Here is a 26,225-nt window from a genome sequence, read left to right as displayed (position 1 = left end):
ACACTTGAAAGAATAAGGGGAAAGTCAACAGCAGTTACAATAACACTGTGCATGCTAAGAGAGTGTTCTGTCTGTGCCTAATCTATGCTCACTGCAGAAACAAAGCTAGATTTCCTAACAAAGAAGAAAGAATCCTTGAAAAAAGAGTAAAAAAAAACAAAACAAAACAACAACAACAAAAAAACTAAACCACAGTCTTATCTATAAAAGATAAAACATAGTTGGATAAAAACACTCTAAACATATTTTCCTCCAAAGACAGGTTCGCTGCTAGGGACATCCTGTAGAGGTCAACATGAGATAGTTCTGTCTGAGGGATCTCAGAGCCTGCTTGAAGGCATGTTCACCTCTTAAGTCATGTCATCTCCTTTTCTTGGCATTCCTAATAGTTTTAAGTTCAAATCTGAGTTCTCTGAAATTAACACCATAATTTTTGTTTCATAAAAAACACTTCCTAGGTGTTTCTTATTTAAAAGGCAAGGTGTATAATTGATGGCATATATTTGGAATGGTATTAGCATGTAGAAAACAACTTAGTATCAACCCAAATTCAAAGTTACCAAGATTCAGATTTTTTCTAAGAAAAGAAATTCATATAAAGAATTTTAAAACATTACAAAGGGACCTCTCTAACCTCTAAATTTAATAGTCAACCCATTTTCTCTTAAGACTTCTTTCTTTTCAAAGTTATCACAAAGATTGATATTATGGCTGCAAACTTACACGCACACACAAACGTTTTATCTGCTTCTTGGTAGAGAAGCTGCTATGAGCTAAGAAAATAGGCCTTAGCACATTACCCTTCTGGGAATCCACAGTTAATACTGCCATAGGTTAAAAAAGAGAACTAGAGAATGTGAGTATTTTTGCTGATTGAAATTTATTAAATTTATCAACTTCATTCAGATTTACATTTTTACTTTAACAAGTGATGATAAGTGGGGCAATGATGGAGACCCTAACTTACATTTAAAAAAATTATTTTTAAGGTCCTCCTTCCACTCCATTCTACTACCTCCACTCCACCCAGCAAACTCCACAACGTTATATGATCTTTTCCTAAGTGGTCTCTCGCCACCGATCACTTAGAGAAGGCAAGAGATTAAAGGAAGCACCTGAAGAAAAAACTACAGAGTTGAAGGGACCTGAGGAAAATGAGTTATAAAGAAAAGTTAGAATAGGATGCTACATCACAAGAAAGTTTAGGTTTATAGTGCATTCAGGCTGCTGGAAAGGTAATAGTTTTAATTATTCAAATAAGATTTCTGGGATTTGACTCTGTAAATTATTAAATTATTTCATCCCAGCACTATTAATACTTCAGAAAATGAAATATATCTGTATAGAAAACAGACGACAACCATACCTGAAGTCAAAACAAAGGGTTCTATAGTTTTTATATGCTTCCCCCTCACTCACATGTTAAAAACAAGGGACTATCTAGACACATTCATTTAAGGTGAATTTCTTATTAAAATCAGGTAGAAATAAAATAAGCCAAACAAGCATAAAACATAAGACATGCCTTGTTATTAAATAAAAATACTAACATGCTGTTACTTGTTCTGCTGATTATCATACTAAAGCAATTACATCAGCAGTCTACCTGTAAAAATTTCTTCTTCATTTCATCAAAGATATTTTGTCTGCATCTCCAAAACACATCCTATGGTATATAAGAACAAAATGAATTACAAATTATTTCTTTAAAATAAAGAGGTAAGACAGTGAAATGAGAACAATTAAGCTAAAGACATTTTTGCAACAAAATATGTATGAAAGTAGTACACCACCTAGGATTTTATATAAATTACATTTGTAATTTTTACCTTAGGCCTCAATTACTCTTATAAGTTACTGAAAACCTGTGCTACAGTGATAAAGATTAATATTAACAAAGAAAAAAACCAACCACATTTTAACGAAGAGGAGTAGCTTTAGAATTATGTGTAAATCAAATGTTCTAAGCCACATAATATTTTTTCCAGTTTTACTGAGATATAATTAACATCTAACACTGTAATAATTTAAATTGTACAACAGAAAGATTTGATATATGTATACACTGCAAAATGATTACCCAATAAGTTTAGTTAACATCCGTCATTTCACACAGTGACAATGTTTTTCTCCTAGTGATGACAACTTCTAAGATCTACTCTCTTAGCAACTTTCGAATACACAGTGCAGTATTGCTACTACAGTCACCATGCTACACATGACATTCCCAGGACTTATAACTGGGAGTCTGTGCATTTTGACCACCTTCACCTATTTCCTCTACCCTCTTCCCCTGGCAACCACCAGTTTGTTTCCATGAGGTCTTTTTTTTTAGATTCCACATGTAAATGAGATTAGATGGTATTTGTCTTTCTCTTCCTAAGTCATGTAATATTTAGAGTCTATTAAGGGAATTTTGCAGGGAAACTTAGAGATCCCTGATTTAGCTGGTTTATAAATTTGGATTTTTTCACATGATAAATAATCATCAAGTAAGGCTGCTTAACACTACTACCTACAACTATTTTCTTTATGTAAACCTTTTCCTTATTATGAGACAAGCTTATTTTTCCAATTAAGGAAACATAGAAATATACAAAAGGAAATAAAGATAACCTATAATCAAGAGATTATCTGAAAAATCTTGGTTTTGCATCATTTCACACTTTTTCTGTACAAATCTTGTTTTCCCTCACCTTAATTAATAAAAAGATCAATGTATTACTTTAAAAGGTGGTTTTTATTACTCACAGTAACTTGGATACTATTCTTTATCATTAAAAAAAGTTTACATTATTTGCTTTTACAATAGAAATATATTTCTATTATTATAGCAGTACATAATTTTTTTAAAAGATTTTACTTATTTATTCGACAGAGATAGAGACAGCCAGCGAGAGAGGGAACACAAGCAGGGGGAGTGGGAGAGGAAGAAGCAAGCTCATAGCGGAAGAGCCTGATGTGGGGCTCCATCCCATAATGCCGGTGATCACGCCCTGAGCCGAAGGCAGACGCTTAACCGCTGTGCCACCCAGGTGCCCCAGCAGTTCATAATTTTTAACAAGCAACTCTAAAATAACCCCTATAGCAATTACTAACAATTTGATATACATCCTATCAGATCCTTCTCCATTTTATGTATTTATTTATTAGAGAGACTGTTAATTATTAACCAAATAAGATCATTATGTACACCATCATTTGATTCTGCTCCGAAAGTGTTTTTAGTTTTAAATGAAATGTTTAGTTTTTAGTTTCTATGCAGTGTTCCATTACATAGAAAACCATAATTTATTTAACTAATTGGCTATTAATGGGCGTTTAGACACCTCCAAATTTTCACTACAGCTTTGCTTATCTGTACAATTTTTTCCCTAAAGATAACTTCCCAAAGAAAGAATTACTAGATCAAAGGTTATATACTCCTTTTTAGGATATTTAATACATGGTGCCAGAAGGCTATCTCTTCCACAAATAAGAACTGAACTTCAACTATCTGTCAAACACTAGGTGCTCAGAAAATAGCAGTGAACAAAGCCCTTGACCTCAAGGAGCTGCCATTTTACAGTGGGAACTCAACCATAAATAAATCTAAGCCATCAGGTATCCACCAACCTCAGAGTCTTTGCATTTCTGTCCATTCTACCTGGAATGTTCTTCCCCTGAATGTCCTTACTTCCTTTGTCCAAATATCATTGTGGTGGCTTCAAAATATGTCCACAGATTCTTGGACATGCCTCCCAGCGAGAACAGGAGTCTAATTCCAGTCCCCTTAACTATGGGTCAGCCTTAGTGACTTCCTGAAATATACAACATGACTTTCAAGACCAGGGTAGAAAGGGCAATACAACTTCTTCCTGGCTCTCTCTCAGATGCTTGCCTTTGGAACATGGCCACTATGCTGTGTGGGAGCCAAGCAGCCACACAGAAAGGTCATGTGTAGATGTTCTAGCCACAGCCCAAATGAAATCCCAGCTGGCAACCAGCATGAACCACCACCATACATGTGAGGAAACATTCAGATGATTCCAGTCCCCAGCCTTTCAGGTGCCCAGGTGATACCTAGCTGAGCGGAAATGAGCTGTCCCAACCCAGCCTTTCCTAAATTGCATATCCATGAGCAAAAGTCACTAAGTTTGAGGGCAGGCTGTTATATACCAAAAGATAATCAGGATAGTCAATTTCCCAATCTCGTCTTTTTCTCATCATCCTTTTAAAATTACAATCTTCTTGATATTTTACATCTTCCTTGCTTTAGATTTTCCCACAGTACTTTTTGGCCACTTGATATATTTGTATTTGTCTATGTTTTAGTTGTTTATTGTCTATCTCCAAGAAACTTCCACTATCAGCCAAGATGAAATGAGACTGGATTTACCCTCCCCATCTTAAACAACTAGAAAACTACACAAAATATATGAAAAAAATAATTTTCAATACTATTAAACAACAAGCAACACAGGACAGTGATCTCTGTGAAGGCACAACAAACATGATGAGCTACCTTCCAGACTACCGTGCAGGGAGGGAGAATCCAGGTAGAGTCCAGCAATTTACCAAGTTGAAGAGAGGAGGTGGGAGTTCCAGGGGGCCAATTCAGCTAAAATTTACAGAGCAGAATACTGAAGGAAGGAAAGCTCTGCAAACAGCAAGCTTCAGAGGTCTGCAGCCGGGCCCTCCTTGAGTATTTGGCTGAACACTCATCAGCAAGTGTATGAGGCTGCGGAAGGAGCCATAGGAAAGAACCCTCGCAGCTCGGTTCAGTACCCACCAGCCAGAATGAAAAAACTATAATACATAAGGCATCAGATAAGAGTACTCAAGGAGTATTGTCTCCGTAGTGGGACCAAATTAGACTTAGTCTGAAGGCTACTCTGACCCAATCTTACAAAGCTGAAAGGCAAGCCTCAAAAAGATCAAACTGTTCACAAATAAATTAACTGCATTCAAGAACAAAGCTCAAGTACACTTACAGGAATAAAAAATACCCAGCACCCATCAAGGTCTAATTTACAATGTCTGATATCCAACCAAACATAAACAGGTATGTAAAAAAGCCAGGAAACTATGACCCATAATAAGAAAAATCAATCAATGAAAACCAACCCAGAAATAAAACAGATGATAGAACTGGTAGACAAGCATATAAAAAGTTTGTAACTATATTCTATATTTCAAGACGGTAGATACGGGGAATACCTGGCTGGCTCAGTCAGTACAGCATGTGACTCTTCATCTCAGGGTCATGAGTTCAAGCCCCACATTGGATGTACAGATTATTTAAAATAAAATTTAAAAATTTAAAATTAAAAAAAATTAAAAAAAAAAGTAGATGTCTCACACCATACACAAAAATAAACTCCAAATGGATGAAAGACCTCGATGTGAGACAGGAATCCATCAAAATTCTAGAGGAGAACATAGGCAGCAACCTCTACGACATCAGCCAAAGCAACCTTTTTCATGACACATCCCCAAAGGCAAGAGAAACAAAAGATAAAATGAATTTATGGGACTTCATCAAGATAAAAAGCTTCTGCACAGCCAAGGAAACACTCAAAAAAACTAAGAGGCAGCCCACGGAATGGGAGAAGATATTTGCAAATGACACTACAGATAAAGGACTGGTATCCAAGATCTACAAAGAACTTCTCAAACTCAATACACGAGAAACAAATAAATCAAAAAATGGGCAGAAGATATGAACAGACACTTTATCCAATGAAGACATACAAATGGCTAACAGACACATGAAAAAATGTTCAAAATCATTAGCCATCAGGGAAATTCAAATCAAAACCACACTGAGATACCACCTTACGCCAGTTAGAATGGCAAAAATTGACAAGGCAAGAGACAACAATTGTTGGAGAGGATGTGGAGAAAGGGGATCCCTCCTACATTGTTGGTGGGAATGCAAGTTGGTACAGCCACTGTGGAAAATAGTGTGGAGGTCCCTTAAAAAGTTAAAAATTGAGCTACCCTATGATCCAGCCATTGCACTACTGGGTGTTTACCCCAAAGATACAGACGTAGTGAAGAGAAGGGCCTTATGCACCCCAATGTTCATAGCAGCAATGTCCACAATAGCTAAATCGTGGAAGGAGCCGAGATGCCCTTCAACAGATGACTGGATTAAGAAGTTGTGATCCATACATACAATGGAATATTACTCAGCTATCAGAAAGAACGAATTCTCAACATTTGCTGCAACATGGACGGCACTGGAGAAGATAATGCTAAGTGAAATAAGTCAAGCAGAGAAAGACAACTATCATATGATTTCTCTCATCTATGGAACATAAGAAATAGGATGATCAGTAGGGGAAGAAAGGGATAAAGAAAGGGGGGGTAATCAGAAGGGGGAATGAAACATGAGAGACTGTTGACTATGAGAAACAAACTGAGGGCCTCAGAGGGGAGAGGGGTGGGGGAATGGGTTAGACTGGTGATGTGTAGTAAGGAGGGCACGTATTGCATGGTGCGCTGGGTGTTATACACAACTAACGAATCATCGAGCCTTACATCGGAAACCGGGGATGTACTGTATGGTGACTAACATAATATAATAAAAAATCATTAAAAAAAAAAGGTAGATGAGCATATTAAGAAAAAAGATAGAAGATATTAAAAAGATCCAACTCAAATTTCCAGGGATGAAAAGTACAATATCTGAGATGAACTATATAATGGATAGGATTAACAGATTAGGTACACTGAATAAAAGATTAACAAACTTGAAGACATAACAATAGGAACTATCAAAAGGAGACACAGAATTCATTTTTATGGTTTCACAATATTCCTGTGTACATACACACACATGCATGCACGCACCCCCCCCCCCCCCACTCATCTTCCTTATCCATTCATCTATTGATGGGCACTTAGGTGCCTTCCATACCTTGGCTAATGTAAATAATGCTGCAATAAACATGAAAAGATATGCATGTACATATCTTTTCAAATTAGTGTTTTGTTTTCTTTGGGTAAATAAAGATGATAGTGCATCATTTGAGACAACATGCATAAACCTAGAGAACATTATGCTAAGTGAAGTAAGTCAGACTAAGAAAGACAAAGTGGAATCTTAAGAAAATAAAAATAGGGGGCGCCTGGGTAGCATAGTCGTTAAGCGTCTGCCTTCGGCTCAGGGCGTGATCCCGGCGTTCTGGGATAGAGCCTCACATCTGGGATAGAGCTATGAGCCTGCTTCTTCCTCTCCCACTCCCCCTGCTTGTGTCCCCTCTCTCACTGGCTGTCTCTCTGTCAAATAAATAAATAAAATCTTAAAAAAAGGAAAGAAAGAAAGAAAGAAAGAAAGAAAGAAAGAAAGAAAGAAAGAAAGAAAGAAAATAAAAATAAACAAGTGAAAAGCAGAATCAGACCTAAAAATACAGAGAATAAACTGATGGGGGGGCAGGGAGAGAGTGGGCAAAATGCGTAAAGGAGAGTGGAAGATACAGGCTTCCAGTTATGGAATTTACTCATTCCATAATCACAGGAATACAAAGCACAGCATAAGGAATACAGTCAACGATATTGTAACAGCAAAGTATGGGGACAGATGGTTGCTAAGCTTCTGGTGATACAGCATAACGCATAAACTTGTCAAAATCACTATGTTGTACACCTGAAACTAAAGTTACACTGTGTGTCAACTATACTTAAATTCAAAAAAAAAAAAAAAAAAAAAAAGAGAGAGAGAGAGAGAAACACAGAGAGGAAAAAATAACATACACATACACACACAAAAGTGGAACAGAAACCATAAAAGCTAGAAGGAAGTTGCACAATATTTTTTAGGTGTTTACAGAAAATAACAGTTAACCCAGAATCCTAAAATGAAAAAAGATGTCCTTCAGGAATGACCCAGAAATTGCTTCAGTAATCAATCAGAATTCAAGACACTCTTAGATAAAGGAAAGCTAAAAGAATCCGTCTCCAGTAAAACTACTCTAAAGGAATGGATAAAGGAATTTCTCTAAAGAAAAAGGAAATGATCAAAGAGAGAACCTTAGAACATCAGGAAGGAAGAAAGGAGACAGTATGCAAAATAAGGCTAACTACACTTTCCTTCTTCTCTTGAGTTGTTTTTTTTTTTTTTTTAAGATTTTATTTATTTATTTGACAGAGAGAGAGAGACAGCCAGTGAGAGAGGGAACACAAGCAGGTGGAGTGGGAGAGGAAGAGGCAGGCTCCCAGCGGAGGAGCCTGACGTGGGGCTCGATCCCAGAACGCCGGGATCATGCCCTGAGCCGAAGGCAGACGCTTAACGACTGCGCCACCCAGGCGCCCCTTCTCTTGAGTTTTTATTAAATGTTTGACTGTTGACATAAAAATGAAAAACTGCTTGATATGGTTACAGATGTGTAGAAGAAATATCTGACACTATTATATTATTAACAAGGGAAGGTAAAGGGATATAAAGGAGTAAGGATTCTGCATTTCAACTGAACTGATAAAATAATGAGACCAGTAGACTTTGATAAATTGGTACATATAAGGTAATAACCAGAGGAATCACTAAAAAAGCTATCATGAAGGATACAATCAAAATCACTACAGATAAATCAAAATGGAATTTTTAAAAATGTTCAAACAATGCAGAGGAATGCAAGTAAAAGACAACAGGGAAAAAAAGGAAAAGAAAAAAAAAGACAACAGAAAAATGAAAACCAGAGAACAAACAGAAAACACAAAATAAAACGGCTGACTTAAGCTCTAACGTATTAATCATTACTTTTGGCAGAGTGGATTAAAAAACATGACCTAACAATATGCTATCCTTAAGAAACTCACTATCCCTATAAACACACATATATATGCACATATGTAATACATATTATGTCAAATATATGATATACAAAATATTTTTAAATACTTATATATGATATATATTTCATATAAAATAAATGAAAGTAAAAGAATAGAAACCACACACTATGCAATCATTAATCAAAAGCAGGAGTTAATTTTAAAAATTAATATCAGATAAAGTAGACTTCAGAACAAAGAAAATTATCAGACAGAAAAAAATTACATAATTATGATAAAAGTGTCTGTGCACCAAGAAGACATAGCAATCCTAAATGTGTATGAACTAAACAACACAGCAGCAAAATGTTTGAAGTCAAAACTGGTAAAACTAAAAGAAATCTACAATGATAGGAGACTTCAACACCTCTCTCTTAACAATTGCTAGAACAACTACACAGAAAATCAGCAAAGGCATAGAAAAAAATACCATCAACCAACAAGATTTAATCAACATTTATAAAACATTCCAACTGACAAGGTCAGAATATACTTTCTCTTCAGATGTGCATGGAACACATACCAAGACAGACCACATTCTGGACCATAAAACAAACATTTATTTATTTATTTATTTATAAAACATTTATTTATTTGACAGAGAGAGACAGCCAGCGAGAGAGGGAACACAAGCAGAGGGAGTGGGAGAGGAAGAAGCAGGCTCCCAGCGGAGGAGCCTAATGTGGGGCTCGATCCCAGAACACCGAGATCACGCCCTGAGCCGAAGGCAGACACTTAATGACTGAGCCACTCGGGCGCCCCCAAACTTAAATTTTAAAAGAACTGAAATCCTACAGAGTGTGTTCTCTGCTCATAATGGGATTAACAGAAAATGTGACTATAAACAGAGAAATATAATGTCTTCTAAAATTGGAAGATTCAACATACTAAAAATTTCAGTTCTCCCCAAACAGATATACAGTTTCAAAGCAAGTCCAATCAAAATGCCAGTAAGAGTTTTTGAAGATACAGACAAGGTTATTCTAAAATTTATGTGGAAAGGCAAAGAAACTAAAATAGCCAAAAGAACAAAGTGGGAGAAATCAGTCTACCCAATCTCAGGACTCCTTATGTAACTACAGTACTACAGATCAACAGAACACAACAGAGATCGAGACAAATATGCCCAACTGATTTCTGACTAGATACAAAAACAACTCAGTGGAGGAAAGATAGTCTTTTTAATAAATGGTCCTGGAACAATTGGACATCCATATGCAAAAAAAAAAAAAAAATCCTCAACCTATCTCTTACCTTATACAAAAATTAACTGAGTATGGATCATAAACTTACTGAAAAATATAAAACTATAAAACTTTTAGGGGGAAAAAAAACACGCAAGAAAATCTTCCAGAGCTAAGGCTAGGCAGAGTTCTCAGATGATATCTAAAGCATGATCTATAAAAGGAAAATTTGATAAATTAAATTTCATCAAAATTGAAAAAGTCTATTTACAAAGACCCTGTAAGGATGAAAAGACAAGCTACAGACTGGGAGGAAATGTTTCAAACAACATAATTGACAAAGAACTACTATCCAGACTATAAAGGACTCTGAGCACCTAACCCTCCCCCCCCAAAATCTAATTAGAACCTAAGCAAAAATCATGACATTTGAACAAAGGGCATAAGCAGATGACAAGTAAGCACATGAAAAGATGGTCAGTATCACTAGGCATTAGGGAGATGCAAATTAAAATCATAATGAAATATTACTACACACTTACCAGAATAGCTAAAATTAAAAATAGTGACAACATCAAATGTTGACAAGGATGGAGAAAAACTGGATCTTGCATACTTTTCCTGGTGGGAATATAAAATGGTACAGCTACTCTAGAAAACAGTTTAGTAATTTCTTAAAAACTAATGATGCAATTACCAAATAACCCAACAACAGCCCTCTTCAACAATTATCACAGAGAAATGAAGAATTAAATTTATACAAAAACCTATACGTCAGTTTTTACAGCAGCTTTATTCATAATAGCCCAAAACTCCAAACATCCAGAAGTCCTTTAACAGCTAAATGGCTAAACAAACTGTGGTACATCCATACCACAGATACTACTAAGCAGTTAAAAGGAATAAACTATCGATATATGCAACAACCTGGATGAAACTCCTGAGAATTATATATTAAGTCTAAAAAGCCAAGTCCGAAGGTTTGTATACAGCAGGATTTCATTTATACGACTTTTTTTTTAAAGATTTTATTTATTTATTTGACAGAGAAAGACAACCAGCAAGAGCGGTAACACAAGCAGGGGGAGTGGGAGAGGAAGAAGCAGGCTCCTAGCAGAGGAGCCTGATGTGGGGCTCGATCCTAGAACGCTGGGATCATGCCCTGAGCCGAAGGCAGACGCTTAACAACTGCGCCACCCAGGCGCCCGGTTTATACAACATTTTTTTTTTTTTTTTAAGATTTTATTTATTTATTCGACAGAGAGAGACAGCCAGCGAGAGAGGGAACACAAGCAGGGGGAGTGGGAGAGGAAGAAGCAGGCTCATAGCGGAAGAGCCTGATGTGGGACTCGATCCGGTAACACCGGGATCACGCCCTGAGCCGAAGGCAGACGATTAACCGCTGTGCCACCCAGGCGCCCCTATACAACATTTTTTAAATGACCAAGTACAAAAAGAGAACAAATTACTGACTGCATGAGATTAAAGAGGGGTTGGCAGTGGAAAGGAAGTGGGTGCGGTTATAAAAGGGCAACATGAGATATCCTTATGAAGATGAAAATGTTCTGTATCTTGGCTGTATCAATGTCAGTATCTTGGTTGTGATACTGTACTGTAGTTTTATAAGATGCTACTAGCGGGGGATATGGGGTAAAGAGTACGGTTATCTCAATTATCTACAGCTGAGTCTACAATTATCTCAAAACAAAAAGTTTAATTAAAAAAATAGTAACTCCTACTTATTAGTAGTATTACATTACTCTTCTACCTCTCTCTTCTAGAGACTAAGAGAGAAATGCCTGTTTTAAACCTTGTAGCTGAATGGAGGTGGAATATGGAGTGGGTACTCCGGAGAATGTGTAGCCACAAGTTGACCTACACGCTGATTTGCAGGTCCAATTCACACTGTCTGGGTGGTACGAAAACTCCAAGCCAAGAATTACATTGAAAATGGTTCTAGAATAGTAGTATTCCCAAATACATGAAAGAAACAATCACTTTTTTTTTCTGGAGAACCCACCTGTATCCCAAAGCTCAAATAATTTCCATAAAAATTATTATTTTATTATTATTATAAATTATTATCATAATTCTAAAAAAAGAACAGCTCAAAATTGTTTTTTTTTAAAATCACTAATTACATAAGGAAAAAGGAATCATGAGTAAGAGTCAGCAAAGAATAAAATACAGCAGATGACACACATAAAAGTTTCAATATTGAAACTACCAGTCACATTATACAAGATTATTTTTAATATGCTTCAAGAAATAAAAAAGAGCTTTGAAATTGTTAAGTAGATGTTAGCAATTTGCAGGCTTTTAAAAGTACTGAACAAGATTCCTAGAAAAGAATAAAACAGAAATTAAAAACACAAAGTCTAGCAGTGTATTTAAAATATTTGAAAAAAGAATTAATTAACTCTACAATAGAACTAAAATTTCCTAAACTTTTATTGACATAGAGATGTAAAACATTACAGCATTAAAAGGCATGAAGGATATAGTGTGAAGATCTAATATACATTCAGGAGAAAAGAGAGAATGGAAGTAGAGGGAATATTTAAATAGATAATGGATAAGAACTTACAAGAACTGAACACCAAATCAGATTGAAGAAATTGAACAAATGTGAAGCAAAATAAATAAAAATAGTTTAAATGCAGCTGGAAATATGACGGATTTCCTTAAAACAAACAATAATTAGACTGACAGCTGATTTCTCAACAGGAGAAATGGAAACCAGAACTTAAGCATACCTTTAATGTTCTGGAGGAGAAAAACAAAAACAAACAAAACAACTGTTAGCCTAGAATGCTATATATAGCAAAAGTGTCTTTCAGGAATGCAAAAGCAGAGATTTTTGTGACCAGTAGATCCTTGTTAAAGAGACTTTAAAAAAGGTATTCTCTTCCTTCTTCACCAGTTCCTTTGCAGTGGTAATCAATGTTTTTTCTCAACCAAGAATCTTTCATGAGGGCTAAAATCCCAGTGAACACCTGACTGCAACCACATGAGAGACTCCAAGGGAGAATCACTCACTTGAGGCAAGTCAATTCAAAGACCCCCGAGAGGCTTGGATCCTCATCATCACAAAAGGCTACAAAAGTTTGAGACATCATATACTTTTAAAACTTTATTGAAAGACGTGAAGAAAGACAGGATGTTTCCTCTCTATTTATAATATGAAGAATTACATTTCACAGTAACCTCTCAAAAAAAGAATGTATTATAGGCAGAAAGAAAAGTGATCCTAGAGGGAAGGTAATGAATTCTGATTGGGCCACCTAGGCTGATGACAATGAAACTTACCTAATTTCTACTAAACAACTACTGTAGTGCCATAACCATGTGGCACCACAATCATGTCCACCAGGAAAACAATTTTCTGGAAAAACCACCACAAACCCAATAAATATACAATGCTAAACATTAGCTCATATATTGCCAGCAAATCAGAGGCATGGAGAGACTTTGCTTATCTAATATGGGATAGAGACTATTCATGGATTTTAGCTTTAAAAACCTGCCATTTACCTTCTCCTGAGCCTTAAGTCTTACCCTCACTCCCATCTCCTGTACTGCTAGTTCCCTCCTGGGCAGTACAATTTTCACTCAATGTTTACACTTTGGTCCCAGAGTTATTTTCTCTTTCACAAAGGAGTGAAACATAAAAAGAAATGAATACCTATCAAAATTAACTCAAAATGGATCAAAGAACTAAATACAAGAGCTAAAACTATAAAACTCTTAAAAGAAAACAACAGAAAAGCTTCATGACTTTGGAGCTGGCAATGATTTCTTGGCTATGATACCAAAAGCAGAGACAACAACAAAAATAGATAAACTGGACTTCATCAAAATTTAACATTTGTGTATCAAAAGACAACAGAGCGAAAAGTCAATCCATGGAATAGTAGAAAATATCTGCAAATCAACATATCTGAAAACATAATAAAATGGATAAACTCCCAGAAATAAAGAAAACCTCAATAGTCCTAAGCCATTAAACATACTGAATCAGTAGTTAAGACTTTTCTAAAAACAACAAAAAAATTCCAGACCTGGATATTTCCCAAATACTCAAAGATAATTCAACTTTTACAGAAAATGTTCACAGTTATAGAATATGAGGGATGCTCCCTAAATCATATGAGGCTAGTGTGACAGTAAACTTTACAAAGACTAATATAAGAAAGAAAAATTATAAACCATATCACTCACGAAAACAGCTGCAAAAAGTCTGAAACAAAGTTTTAGGAAATTAAATCCAGCAATGTATTAAAGCTTAATATATCATAACATTCATTTAACATTGGAAATATGAATTTATATAATGCTACACAGTATAGATTGAGAGAAAATCATGAATACATACAATACAGAAAAGCCATTTGAAAAAAATTAAACATCTTTTCATGGACATCTTTTTATGATAATGCATAACAAAACAGGAGAATCTCCTTAACTTGACAAAGTACATCTACAAAATTTTACAGCAAACATATTTAATGATGAAATGCTGAAAGCTTTCACTTTAGGAAGAAAACAAGGTTGCACGCTAGTCACTACTTCTGGTCAACATTGTACTGGAGGGACAGTACAATAAGAAAATGAAAAACAACCTAAATGGATTAGAAAGAAAGAATATGGTCATTATACACAGATGACATGATTGTCTACCTAGAAAACTGAAAGAATTTGCATATAAATTATTACTATCAATAATAGCTTATGAAAGTTTCTATGTCATTAAAAAAACAATATGTGAGCAAATTTAAAATCCAATAAAAATACCATTTACAACAGCATCTTAAAATACAAAATACTCAGAAGTAGAGGTAACCAAAACTTTTAAAGATTTTTATGGAAAAATTATAAAATCTCTTTGTAAGAAATTAATAAGATCTGAAAAAATGGTAAGATTAATGAAACACATATGTTTATCAATTGAAAGACTCAATATTGTAAAGAAGTCAACTTTCCCTAAACTGATCTATAGGTTCAATGTAATTCCAATCAAAATTCTGACTTTGTGTGTGTGTGTGTGTGTGTGTGTGTGTGTGTGTGTGTGTTTACTGGAAGTGTAAGGGTGACTAAGTCTGAAATCTATATGAATGTGCAAAGTTACAAGAATAGCCAAGACACCCCTGTACAACAAGGCTGGGAGACTTGTGTACCAGATACTACCAGATATTAAAAATTAAAAATTAATAAGAAACTGTAGGATTGGTGCAGCATGTTATTTCCGAAACAGAGCCAGACATGTGTGTGTTTGTGTGTGTGTGTGTGTATGACTAAAGAAAGAATAACTTTTCAGTAAATGATCTTGGGATACGTAGGTATACATAGAAAAAGGAACCCACAGAAATTTGATGCATACCTCATACCATACATTAAAAAAAATAATTCCAGGTGAATTAAAATCCCAAATAAGAAAGCCAAAACTATAAATCCTTTATTTACTTGTTTGTTTATTTGGGGGGGGGGGCGGGTAGGGTAGAGGATGAGGGAGAAAGAGAGAATCCTAAGCAGGCTCCATGCCCAACGTGGAGCCTGAAACGGGGCTCAATCTTATGACTCTGGGATCATGACTTGAGCTGAAATCAAGAGTCGGATGCTTAACCAACTTAGCCAACCAGGCACTCCATGATACATGCTTTAAAAGGTCATATTATTTTTTAAATCTCAGTATAGGAAAAGAAAATTTTTAAGTATATAAAAAAACACAAAAATAAGATTAATTAAGATCAATTATGGACTTCTAGATTTTAAAAAATTAAGAGGGTGAAAAAATACACAACAAATTGAGAAAGGACATTTACAACAAATATAACGAGAACTGGTATCCCAGGATAATAATAAATTCCACAAATCAATCCAGAAAAACAATCCAATAGAAAAATGGCCAAAGACATGAATAGGAGATTCTCAGAAAAGAATCAGCTCACAAATTTTTTCAATGCACAATATTATTAGTAACTGAAAAAGACTATAAACCAGGAACTCTCACTCACTGTTAGTGGGGATGTAAACTGATATAACACTTTGGGAAAACAGTTTTTGACATTACTTATAAATCTGAAAATACGTTTATCCTACAATCCACCAATCTCATCACTAGGAGCATCTATCTATCTATCTCTCTATCTGGCCAGCCAGCCATCATTCATCTCCTAAAGAAACTCTTTTTTTTTTTTTTTTTAATAAATCTTGGTGAATCAATGTCTTTTTTTTTTTTTTTAAGATTTTATTTATTTATTCTACAGGATAGAGATAGCCAGCGAGAGAGGGAACACAAGCAGGGGGAGTGGGAGAGTAAGAAGCAGGCTCACAGTGGAGGAGCCTGATGTGGGGCTCGATCCCATAACGCCGGGATCACGCCCTGAGCCGAAGGCAGGCGCTTAACCGCTGTGCCACCCAGGCGCCCCAATCCTAAAGAAACTCTTGCACCAAGTAACAAGAGATATGTGCAGAAATGTTTACAGTACCATTTCTCAAAATAGCACAAAACTGTAAGCATCCTAAATATCCATGATAAACTGTAGTATATTCATAGAACGGAAGACTACATAGCAGTGAAAATAAATGAACTGCTATTAGGTATATCAACATGGATGTACCTCAAAAACATAAAGTGAAAAGAGCCAAGTCACAGCAAAATAGATGCCACAGACTAACAGCCACAAAAATCATTCTAATTCACAGAAAGCTAAAAAACATACAAAGTAGCCATTTTATTGTTTATTGACATAGCATGTGGTAAAGCAAAAAGAAAAACATGGTCATCAAAAATTTAGAATGGTGATAGAGGCAGGGACCCAACTGAGGAGGTAGTTATACAGGATTTCTGTGGTACTGGTAATGTTTTACATCCTGAAAAAGATGCCCGGGTATTTATTTATTATTCTTTACACTACTTAATACATTCAATTTAAGTATCCTATTCTTCATAATAAAATGAAATGAAAATAGGAACAGAACACAGATGACTAAGTTTAAATTAATTTACTATGAACAATGCACATCTTATTTTTTTTAACATATTTTATTTAGAGGGGAGGTAGGTGGGGGAAAGGGGTAATTGGGGGACAGGTATTAGGGAGGGCACATGATGTGATGAGCGCTGGGTGTTATATGCAATTGATGCATTATTGAACTCTACATCTGTAAGTAATAATGTTCTATATATTGGCTAATTGAATTTAATAAAAAAAATAAAATATTTTATTTATTTTGACAGCACATGCACCCACAAGCGGGGGGGAGGGGCATAGGGAGAGGGAGAAAGACAGAATCTTAGGCAGGCTCCTCGCTTGATCTCCCGACCCTAAGATCATGACCTGAGCCAAAAACAAGAGTCTGAAACTTAACCAACTGAGCCACCCAGACACTCCACATCTTACTTATTTTTGATAGTAGGATTGATAAATCAATAAATATGAAAGGCATAAAATATCGTGACCTTAGGAAAAGCACATCTGACAAAGTCACCCATAACACTGATATGCATAAAATGACAAAATGTGCCTTAACAATTATAACTCTTAATCGAAACTACAACTAAAAAATTATACCAAAAGATTATCTATCTTTGGTCCTGTTGTATTCAACATTTTAAGTAATTACCTAGACAAAGCCATGAAAAAAGATGATCAAATTTAAAGAAAAATCTAAGGAATTTAATACAATAAAAAGTATCAATTTCAAACCTATGTCAATAGATATGGCCAAAACAAAAATTTTAAATAGAAATAAAACCCATTATTTTTGTTCAAAAAATAAACTAGACATAGGTGATAGTCCACCAATCCTACCTTTAAGAATTCATCCACGGGTATAGTCAATGAATGTACAGAAGTGAATAAAAAGGATACTCAGCAGAACATTACTGTAAATATAAGAACCTACCAAAAGCTGTCTAACTAGCCTAAAAGAAAATAATTTATAAGAAAATTATAATAAAATATGCAATGGGATACCATGTAGTCTTTAAGGATTGATTTATTGATTGATTTATTTGACACAGAGAGAGACAGCCAGCAAGAGAGGAAACACAAGCAGGGGGAGCGGGAGAGGAAGAAGCAGGCTCCCAGCAGAGGAGCCTGATGCGGGGGCTCGATCTCAGAACTCCAGGATCACGCCCTGAGCTGAAGGCAGATGCTTAACGACTGAGCCACCCAGGCGCCCCACCATGTACTCTTTAAAAATAACATTATATGAGGTATGTAGAAAAGGGAAAATTACCAATAGATATTGCTAAGAAACAATGCTAGCCTTAAAACATGAAATATAACAGCATTTTTTAAAAGTCTATATTGGGAAGGAGGAGGAAGGACAAATTTCAGAATAAAAGAATCATGTCAAAGTATTAATGGTACTGACTTTGAGGGGTAGAGCTAGAGGTGTTTTTTTCCCTTTATGTTTTTTGGGGTTTCCAAATATTTAGCACTGCACATATACTTGTTTTTACAATTTATATGTAAATCGTAAGAAATAAGCTTGGCAAATTTAGTCAACTTAATATATTAAGTAAAATGTTTAAAGTATTAGCCTACTCCTACCCTCTTAAACAAAAGAGACAAAACACCTACCCCCTCAATCAAAAGTGTACAATAAAAAAACAAAAGCAATTTGCCTAGGCAACAGTAAACAGGGAAAAGATATCTAGGGAGATTCCAAGAATTACACTCAATGTGTACAACAAACAGAATGATGTGTCTACAGAAAACAAACAAACAGCAAAAACTAGCACAATCAAGATCAGGTACCAGTAACAGACAATATGCAGACTGTCGGCAATGAGAGGGTACTACACAGGAAAACAGTTAAAGGAACTAAAGATATCTAAAATACAGACGACTTATGATAATTAACTACTACTAAGATTCTTCTACTTCAAGTAATATATATCTGGAAAAATAGAGGCCAGAAAGAAGGGTGAAAGTCTCTTAAAAGGAAATTAAAAAGAAAGTAGTATTCATTTAGATAATGGTTAAAACAAATGAATGTCACTTGTAGTCTTAAAGCCACACATAACATCCTACACATTAAAATATCTAATACTTCCATTTCTGGGACAAGAAGGAGAAGATACACTTCTTCTTACTCCACCTGCTAAATACAACTAAAAGCATTATTATTAAAGATAAGAAGACACTGAAAGGTGAAGAGGAAGCAGACTGGCTAGGGACCTCGGGACCAAAGAATGAAGGGCACGGTGGTGAATTCCCTGGATTTCTTTTTGCCTAATACATCCTGGTCCGAGTAGGCACAGACTAAAAACGCCCGAAGACAAGACTGCCATTCTCTAGCTAAAGGATCAGAAAAGGGATAGTCTCACAAAGCAGGAAACTTTTAGACACTAATCACACTATAGCCACACAATACAGGGAGAGAAAAAAAAATAACTTGCTTTGCCTCCACTCCCATCATCAAGGTCCAAGAGATTTCTACTCTCATCTGGCTAAAACAAGGCACTACCTTCCCTCCCACCACAGTGGCATTAAAGAAGACCAAGTGGGCAGTGGGACTTTCATCACAACCCAGTGGTAAGAAGTACCTCCTCACTTCTCTATCAGTGAAGGCCTCATGGCAGGAATAACAAAGTGTCCCTCCGCGTCCCAGCCAAGCAGGTATCCACAGAGGTTTAAGGGGAACCTGAGCTTCATCCCCACCCAGGAGTAACAAGGCACCACTCCCACCCCAGGCTGTAAATAAAGGTAAGAGGAGGAACCTGGAGTTCCACCCCCACCTCTCAGTAATGAAGGAGTACCCGCTTTCTCCTGTTGGCATGGTGTCAGACAAGACTTGTTAAAAGACATTTAAGTAAGATTCAGAGTTTCATAACATAATATCCCAAATGTCCAGGATAAGTTGAAGTCACTTGTCATACCAAGAATCAAGAAAATTTCAACTTCAATGAGAAAAGAGAATCAATAGATGCCAACACCAAGGTGACACAAATGTTGGAATTATCTGACAAGATTTTAAAGCAGCTGTCATAAAAATGTTCAACAATTATAAATACACATGAAACAAATGAAAAAACAAAGTCTCAGCAAAGAAATAGCAAACAAAATAACTAAAATTAAAACTCACTAAGTGGGCTCAATAGTAGAATGAAGAGGACGAGGGAAAGGATCAGTGACCCTGGAGACAAGAACAACAGAAATCTTTATCGGAACAATAAAGAAAAAAAGACAAAAAAAATCAGTCTCAATATCCATAGGACCATAACAAAAGACCTAACTAACATTCATGTCAACCAAGTCCTGGAGGGAAAGGGGAAAGGAGGTGGACGTGAAAAACTACTTGAGGAAATAATGGCTGAAAACTGCCCAAATTTGGCAAGAGGCATAAACCTACATATTCAGGAAGCTGAATGAATCCCAAACAGATTAAATCCAAAGCAACTCATGCCAAGACATATCATAATCAAGACAAATTCCTCAAAAACTAAAGACAAAGAGAAAGCTTTTGAAAATAGAAACTACATCTTATCTATAAGGGCAAAAAACAATTCAAATGTAGCAGATTTCTCATCAAATTATCACATAAGTAGATATTTTCCATAATATTTTCCAAGAGATGAAAGAAAAGAATTGTCGGCCTAGAATTCTATAGTCAGTGAAAATATCCTTCAGAAATGAAGGGGAAATAAAGACATTCTCAGATGAAGGAAAACTAAAAGATTTGTTGTTAGTGGACCTACCCCAGAAGAACGGCTAAAGGAGGTTCTCTAAAAAGAAATGAAAATAATGGAAAGAAACCATTTTGTATTAAAAATGATATATCCTGGGGCGCCTGGGTGGCTCAGTCGTTAAGAGTCTGCCTTTGGCCCAGGGCGTGATCCCGCCGTTCTGGGATTGAAACCCTGCATCAGGCTCCTCCGCTGGGAGCCTGCTTCTTCCTCTCCCACTCCCCCTGCTTGTGTTCTCTCTCTCTTACTGGCTATCTCTCTGTCAAATGAATAAATAAAATCTTAAAAAAAAATAAAAAATAATAAAAATAAAAATGATATATTCTATGATAATGTCTAAATGCTATTTTACATAAGTAATTAGAGCATTGCTCAATTAACACACTATGCAAAACTGTACACTATAAAATAGTTTAGAGCTGATTCAATGTGATCTTTGGGTTATTTCCACAAAAAGCTAGACATCATGAACTCTTAGTCAAGTCTACAACTATGCTACAAACTAAAATTCAACTTACATCATTTCAGCTTACAAGTTTTCCAAATATATGACCTGCTCTGAGTGCTAAAACTGTCCACTGATCTGGCAATTTCTCTTCTAGGTATATAACCAAAAGAACTGAAAGCAGGGACTCATAGATAGCTGCACACCCATGTTCATAGGAGCATTATTCAAAGCAGCCAAAAGATGGAGCAAATATTTATATATAGATATATTAAATGATTAAATATAAGGGAATATAAGGGTATTGTGTATGTTTGTATGTGTGTATTGTGTGTGTGGGGTTCTATTATATATATATAATGGAATATTATTCAGCCTTAAAAAGGATGGCAACACTGACACAAACTACAACATGGATGAACGTTGAGGAAATGATACTAAGTGAAATAAGCCTGTCACAAAAAAACAAATACTGTAGGATTCCACTTATATGAGGTACCTGGAGTAGTCAAATTCAGACAGAATGGTAGTTGCCAGAGGTTGAGGGGGTGGGAATTGGGGGGGTAGGGGAATAGGGAGTTACTGCTAATAGGTACAGTTTTGCAAGATGAAAAGATTTCTGTGGATGGATGATGGAGAGTAGCACAACAATGCAAACGTACTTAATGCTAACAAACTGTACACTTGAAACTGGTTAAGTAAATCTTATGTGTATTTTACCAAAACTTAAAATTTTTTTAAATTAAATACAGAATTTATGACCCTAAATCTGTGGAAGTAGCAAAACTGTCTGCAAACTGGGTTTCCAATGTTGCTACATTACAAACACATAATAGTCATAAGAACATATTATGGATATATGTAAATATATGTATAAGAATGGAATACATTTCTATGCTCCCTTGTAATTCAAAGAATTTAAAATCTGCCTATTAAGGGCTTTCATATGATTTGAGTGTATATATGCATACATATATAGGGAAATGATATAGATATAAATGCAGATTTCACTTTTATATATGTGAGTGTGCATATTTTCCAGCTCCTTTCACTGAGAAGACCTAGAAGCAACAATATCCCTATAACAATAAACACATCTAGTCCCCAGATGGTGATTTCTGAATACCATTCTCCACCAAAAGGACTCAGAGATCTTTGTACAAATGACTGATCTTAGTGCTGGGTTGGAAAAGTACAATAGCTTGGAATATCCTGCACTGCCAGAAAGTAAGGTAGTACTCCAAGAATGGTGAGATGTGTCAAAACGACACAGGAGCCAGTTGGAAGGTTTCTCACTGGCCAAGCCTGGAGTAATTTGAACATCAAAATAAATAGATTATTCAACTTAAAAGTTAACATTAAAAGATTGCTGTATCAAATAGGAAGTAATCAAATGACAAAAATCTATACATAGGTAAGCTGAAAATTTAATAGTAAACATGTCCTATTTCCTGAATAATATTAAAATACTGATGACGGGCAGTAAGCCATTAGAGAATGGCTATAATTGACCTACTACTCCTTAAGAAGCCCTTAGAACAAAATTTATTTTTAGAATTTAAATCTCACTTTGTTCACTTAAAAACTAAAATGTTAACTACAGAAGTTAACTGCCAAGAAGCTGAGTTCACAAATATACAAATTTTAATCATACTTAAAAAAAACCTAATCATGAACTTTTTATTCAGTGTATTTTCAATATTTAATTTAGGAATAAGTATATAAATAGAAAAGAATTAAGGCTAAAGATGTTATCAAATTTGATATGAATCAAATTATAATTTTTAGCCATTTCTTCAATTTTTAACTTCTCAAGAATTAAATCATCTCCTGTTTCCATTTTAATGTGGGTGACTGAAGTTACAGTAGAGTAAATCATTCAAATATATCACATTTCTCATTCCTCTTGCTATTCAGCATTCCTAAACAGTTAAGCCATTCAAACAAAACATCTCTATGAATCATTATAATCAGAAAATGATACAAACTCCATTTACTAACAAAAATATAAGACTTTCTTAGATCCGATTATCCTCAACTCCATTCTCACCAGGATTCTTCTACAACTTCCCCCAAATGGTTCCATCTTCTTAACCCTAACTTTTCACCAGTGTGAAATTATACTCCAGGCTCAAATTTCTCAAAAGAAATCTCTTCCATATATCTAGGATTGGTTTCAGTTTTTTAAAAAATAGAATTTCGTTCCTCTTATTAATATAGTCAAAGAAAACAAATATGTCCAAAGATTTGAGGAGATTGGTCAGGAATACATAAATACTTCAGAAAATCAAAAAGATTCAATATGAACATGAATGAAGACCAAGTATATAGGAACAAATACAAGCAGATTCATATGCAAGATTCTGCTTAGCTAAAAAATGGAAATGGCTAATTTATAATCTTTACTACTGAAAATGAACCACAAAAGAGGAAAGTCTAAGTCTTCAGGGGCTTTGCTAAACAAAATATATTCAGGAAATTAAATTCAGGAAAATAATTTCATAATACATAGCTTCTGCTATTGGAAGCATAAAGTATGGCCTTAAAACTTTTAAATAAACTTCTAAAATTGTTTTTGAAAGTTTAAAACTTTTAAACTGATTTTAAATTTTGAAAATTTTTTAGCGCAAGGGCTTTTATTATTTAAAAGAAGTTTAATAATCATCTCTGCTTTAACCTGCTTTCTAAATTCAAATCTTCATATAGGAATTTTCTAAAAGACAACTTTGTACCTATTATAAAAGCTCAGTTCAAAGCATAAAAAATTGTAACTACATTCTCTGTTACTATTGTAGTTAAATGCAGATTCTGTGATAAACTAATCTGCATTATTAGCAGGTGCTTATTCAATGTATCAGGATATGGATTTCCTGCATTTAAACTAATATTGAATAAGATATAACATTAATTGTCTGTCAATTTATGACATTTGTTTCCAAATCACATAGCACGCTCAAGTAATAAAGTATAATAGTATGACTTACAGTATGTTTAAAAATTTTTTAAAACTATCTATGTTCATGCCTGCCCTTTGTGCTCTAATATTACAGTGTGCCCCTCCGATAACTGCATTCTATTTTCTTTTAAAATACCCATAAAACAAGCTCCCAGACCCCATAATATTATAATCAGAAAACTAAATGTATAAAATTCTATTTCTATGAATTCTATATAATTCTGAATTCTGTGTAACCTATTTTTACTTGTAACAATTACATCAAGTACTCATTCAATTAGTAGAACATAAAGTTTCAGAATTTTTAAAAAAGTTAAAGTCTAACTATGAGCAATATATTTTACTTGACAGTTAAGAAACTATCAATCAGGGAATTCATCACACATGACACAGAATTGTAATATTTAAAGCTGGATGGACGTTTAGACATCTGATCAAACTTCTTACTTTACAGATGAATAAAAAGAAATTCTGGGACCTGAAGTGACTTGCCTTAAGGTCACATATGAATAGATCTCCTAAGAAATAAAGGCTTTCTGATGACTTTATAATGTTGACATATTTGTGGCAATAAAGTTATAATGACATTATTTTCTCCCTTACTTCTATCCTAATACTCTTCCCACTTCTGCCTTATTCCTTTTAATAGCTGTTCTACTACTGGTAATGGGTAACCCACTAATAATATACTGTAGGTATCCAAACTTAGAAACTAAACAAACTACTCTCAGGAGAGGCAATAATAAACCCTTTACTATTCCTGTTATCTTTATTTTTGATTACGGCTAAGTTTTCTTCTGTGAGTAGGCTGTTGTTGACAAGCAGTGACTCAGCTTGTGATACAACTGACTTGTTTACAGGTCTTGACTGTTCTACTGCATTATTACTAAATCAAGGAAGCTTGTTTATTATATTATCTATCTGTTACCATGTGCTTATTTAGAAGCATGGATAATAATTTCAACGTAAGAATATTACATTCTTATAATACTCTGAATATGAAACTGTACAATTGAAAAAAATGTATAGGTTACTTAAAACTATTAGAAGACCGTTTATTTCCCACTGGAGTAGCCCATAGTGCAAAGAGCAATGCACTGCACAGGGCAAAAGATAAAGGCTAGAACCCTCCAGTCAAGGCGGCTACTTTCCTTTTAGCTGTGTAATCCTGTGCAAGTCATTTAGTTTTCAAGGTCCACAAAGAGTTTTTCTGAAGATCAAAACAAAATATTTTGAAAATATTCTACAGGTTACAGTATAATAATATCACACAGAAGGTGTTATTGTAGAACTACCAGTTACTATCCTTATAACAGAGTTAAAAAATATAATCCTGGACTATAATAAAATTTATTTATAATTTATGATATTTAAAATTGCAAAAGGTTATTTTTGGGGGGTTATATGAACTTCATTAGAGAGAGAAAACCTACAAAGATCTTTTGTTTTCTGATTGCATAGCGTTCTCACAAAGGTTAAAAACCTACTACTGTAAAAGTAGTAAGAACACCCACTACTTTAAAAGTTCCTGTAGGCTTATAATTTAGAGACAAATCTTATTCCTTCTCTGGCCCAAGCCCCTCATTTGAAAGAAGATAAAAAAGAAAGACCCAGAAGGGTTAAGCGACTACGGCAAAGTCAAACCACTGAGTTCTCTGATTCCCAAACCATTTCTTTTCACCAGACCAGCAACTATGTGAACTAGGTTCGCAAATACCACCACCATTTAACACAATTACCAGTTTTCCCTTTGTAAATCATAAACTCCTTGGGAACAGGTACTCTTTTGCCTTCTCTCGCTTTCCTTTCAGTACCCAACAAATGTAATACTCACATAAAGTATGTTTTCTAGTTCAGGTTTAATAAAAATCCTCAAGCACATGAAAAGATGCTCCACATCAACAGTCATTAAAGAAATGCAAATTAAAACCACAAAAATCACCCTATACTTACTAGAATGATTAAAAAAAAACAAAAATTAAACAAACACAAAAAAGACATTGCCCAGTACCAACAAGGAGAATGCAGCGCAGCTAAGATGCTCATACACTGCTGATCAGAATGCAAAACAGTGCAGCCATTTCAGAAAAGTCCAGCAGTTTCTTACAAAGTTAAACATGAACT

The 26,225-nt window shown here is 35.0% G+C and overlaps 1 protein-coding gene across 5 annotated transcripts in view; it reads right to left on the bottom strand.

The window, feature by feature from the left end:
• USP47 (ubiquitin specific peptidase 47) overlaps positions 1–26,225 on the bottom strand; it is a 110,016-nt gene that overhangs the window by 67,578 nt on the left and 16,213 nt on the right. For 2 of the 5 annotated variants that reach the window (XM_026486806.4, XM_044379679.3), the window contains exon 2: positions 1,607–1,666. The exons of the other annotated variants lie outside the window; for them this stretch is intronic. In XM_026486806.4, coding sequence (XP_026342591.1) covers positions 1,607–1,666 — 60 coding nt within the window. The remainder of the gene's footprint in view (positions 1–1,606; positions 1,667–26,225) is intronic. 5 annotated transcript variants of the gene reach the window in all.

This window comes from Ursus arctos, unplaced genomic scaffold (genome assembly GCF_023065955.2).
Source record: "Ursus arctos isolate Adak ecotype North America unplaced genomic scaffold, UrsArc2.0 scaffold_23, whole genome shotgun sequence".
NCBI classification, from domain to species: domain Eukaryota; kingdom Metazoa; phylum Chordata; class Mammalia; order Carnivora; family Ursidae; genus Ursus; species Ursus arctos.
Note: the sequence above shows the minus strand (reverse complement) of the source record. Positions and strands in the feature narration are given on the sequence as shown.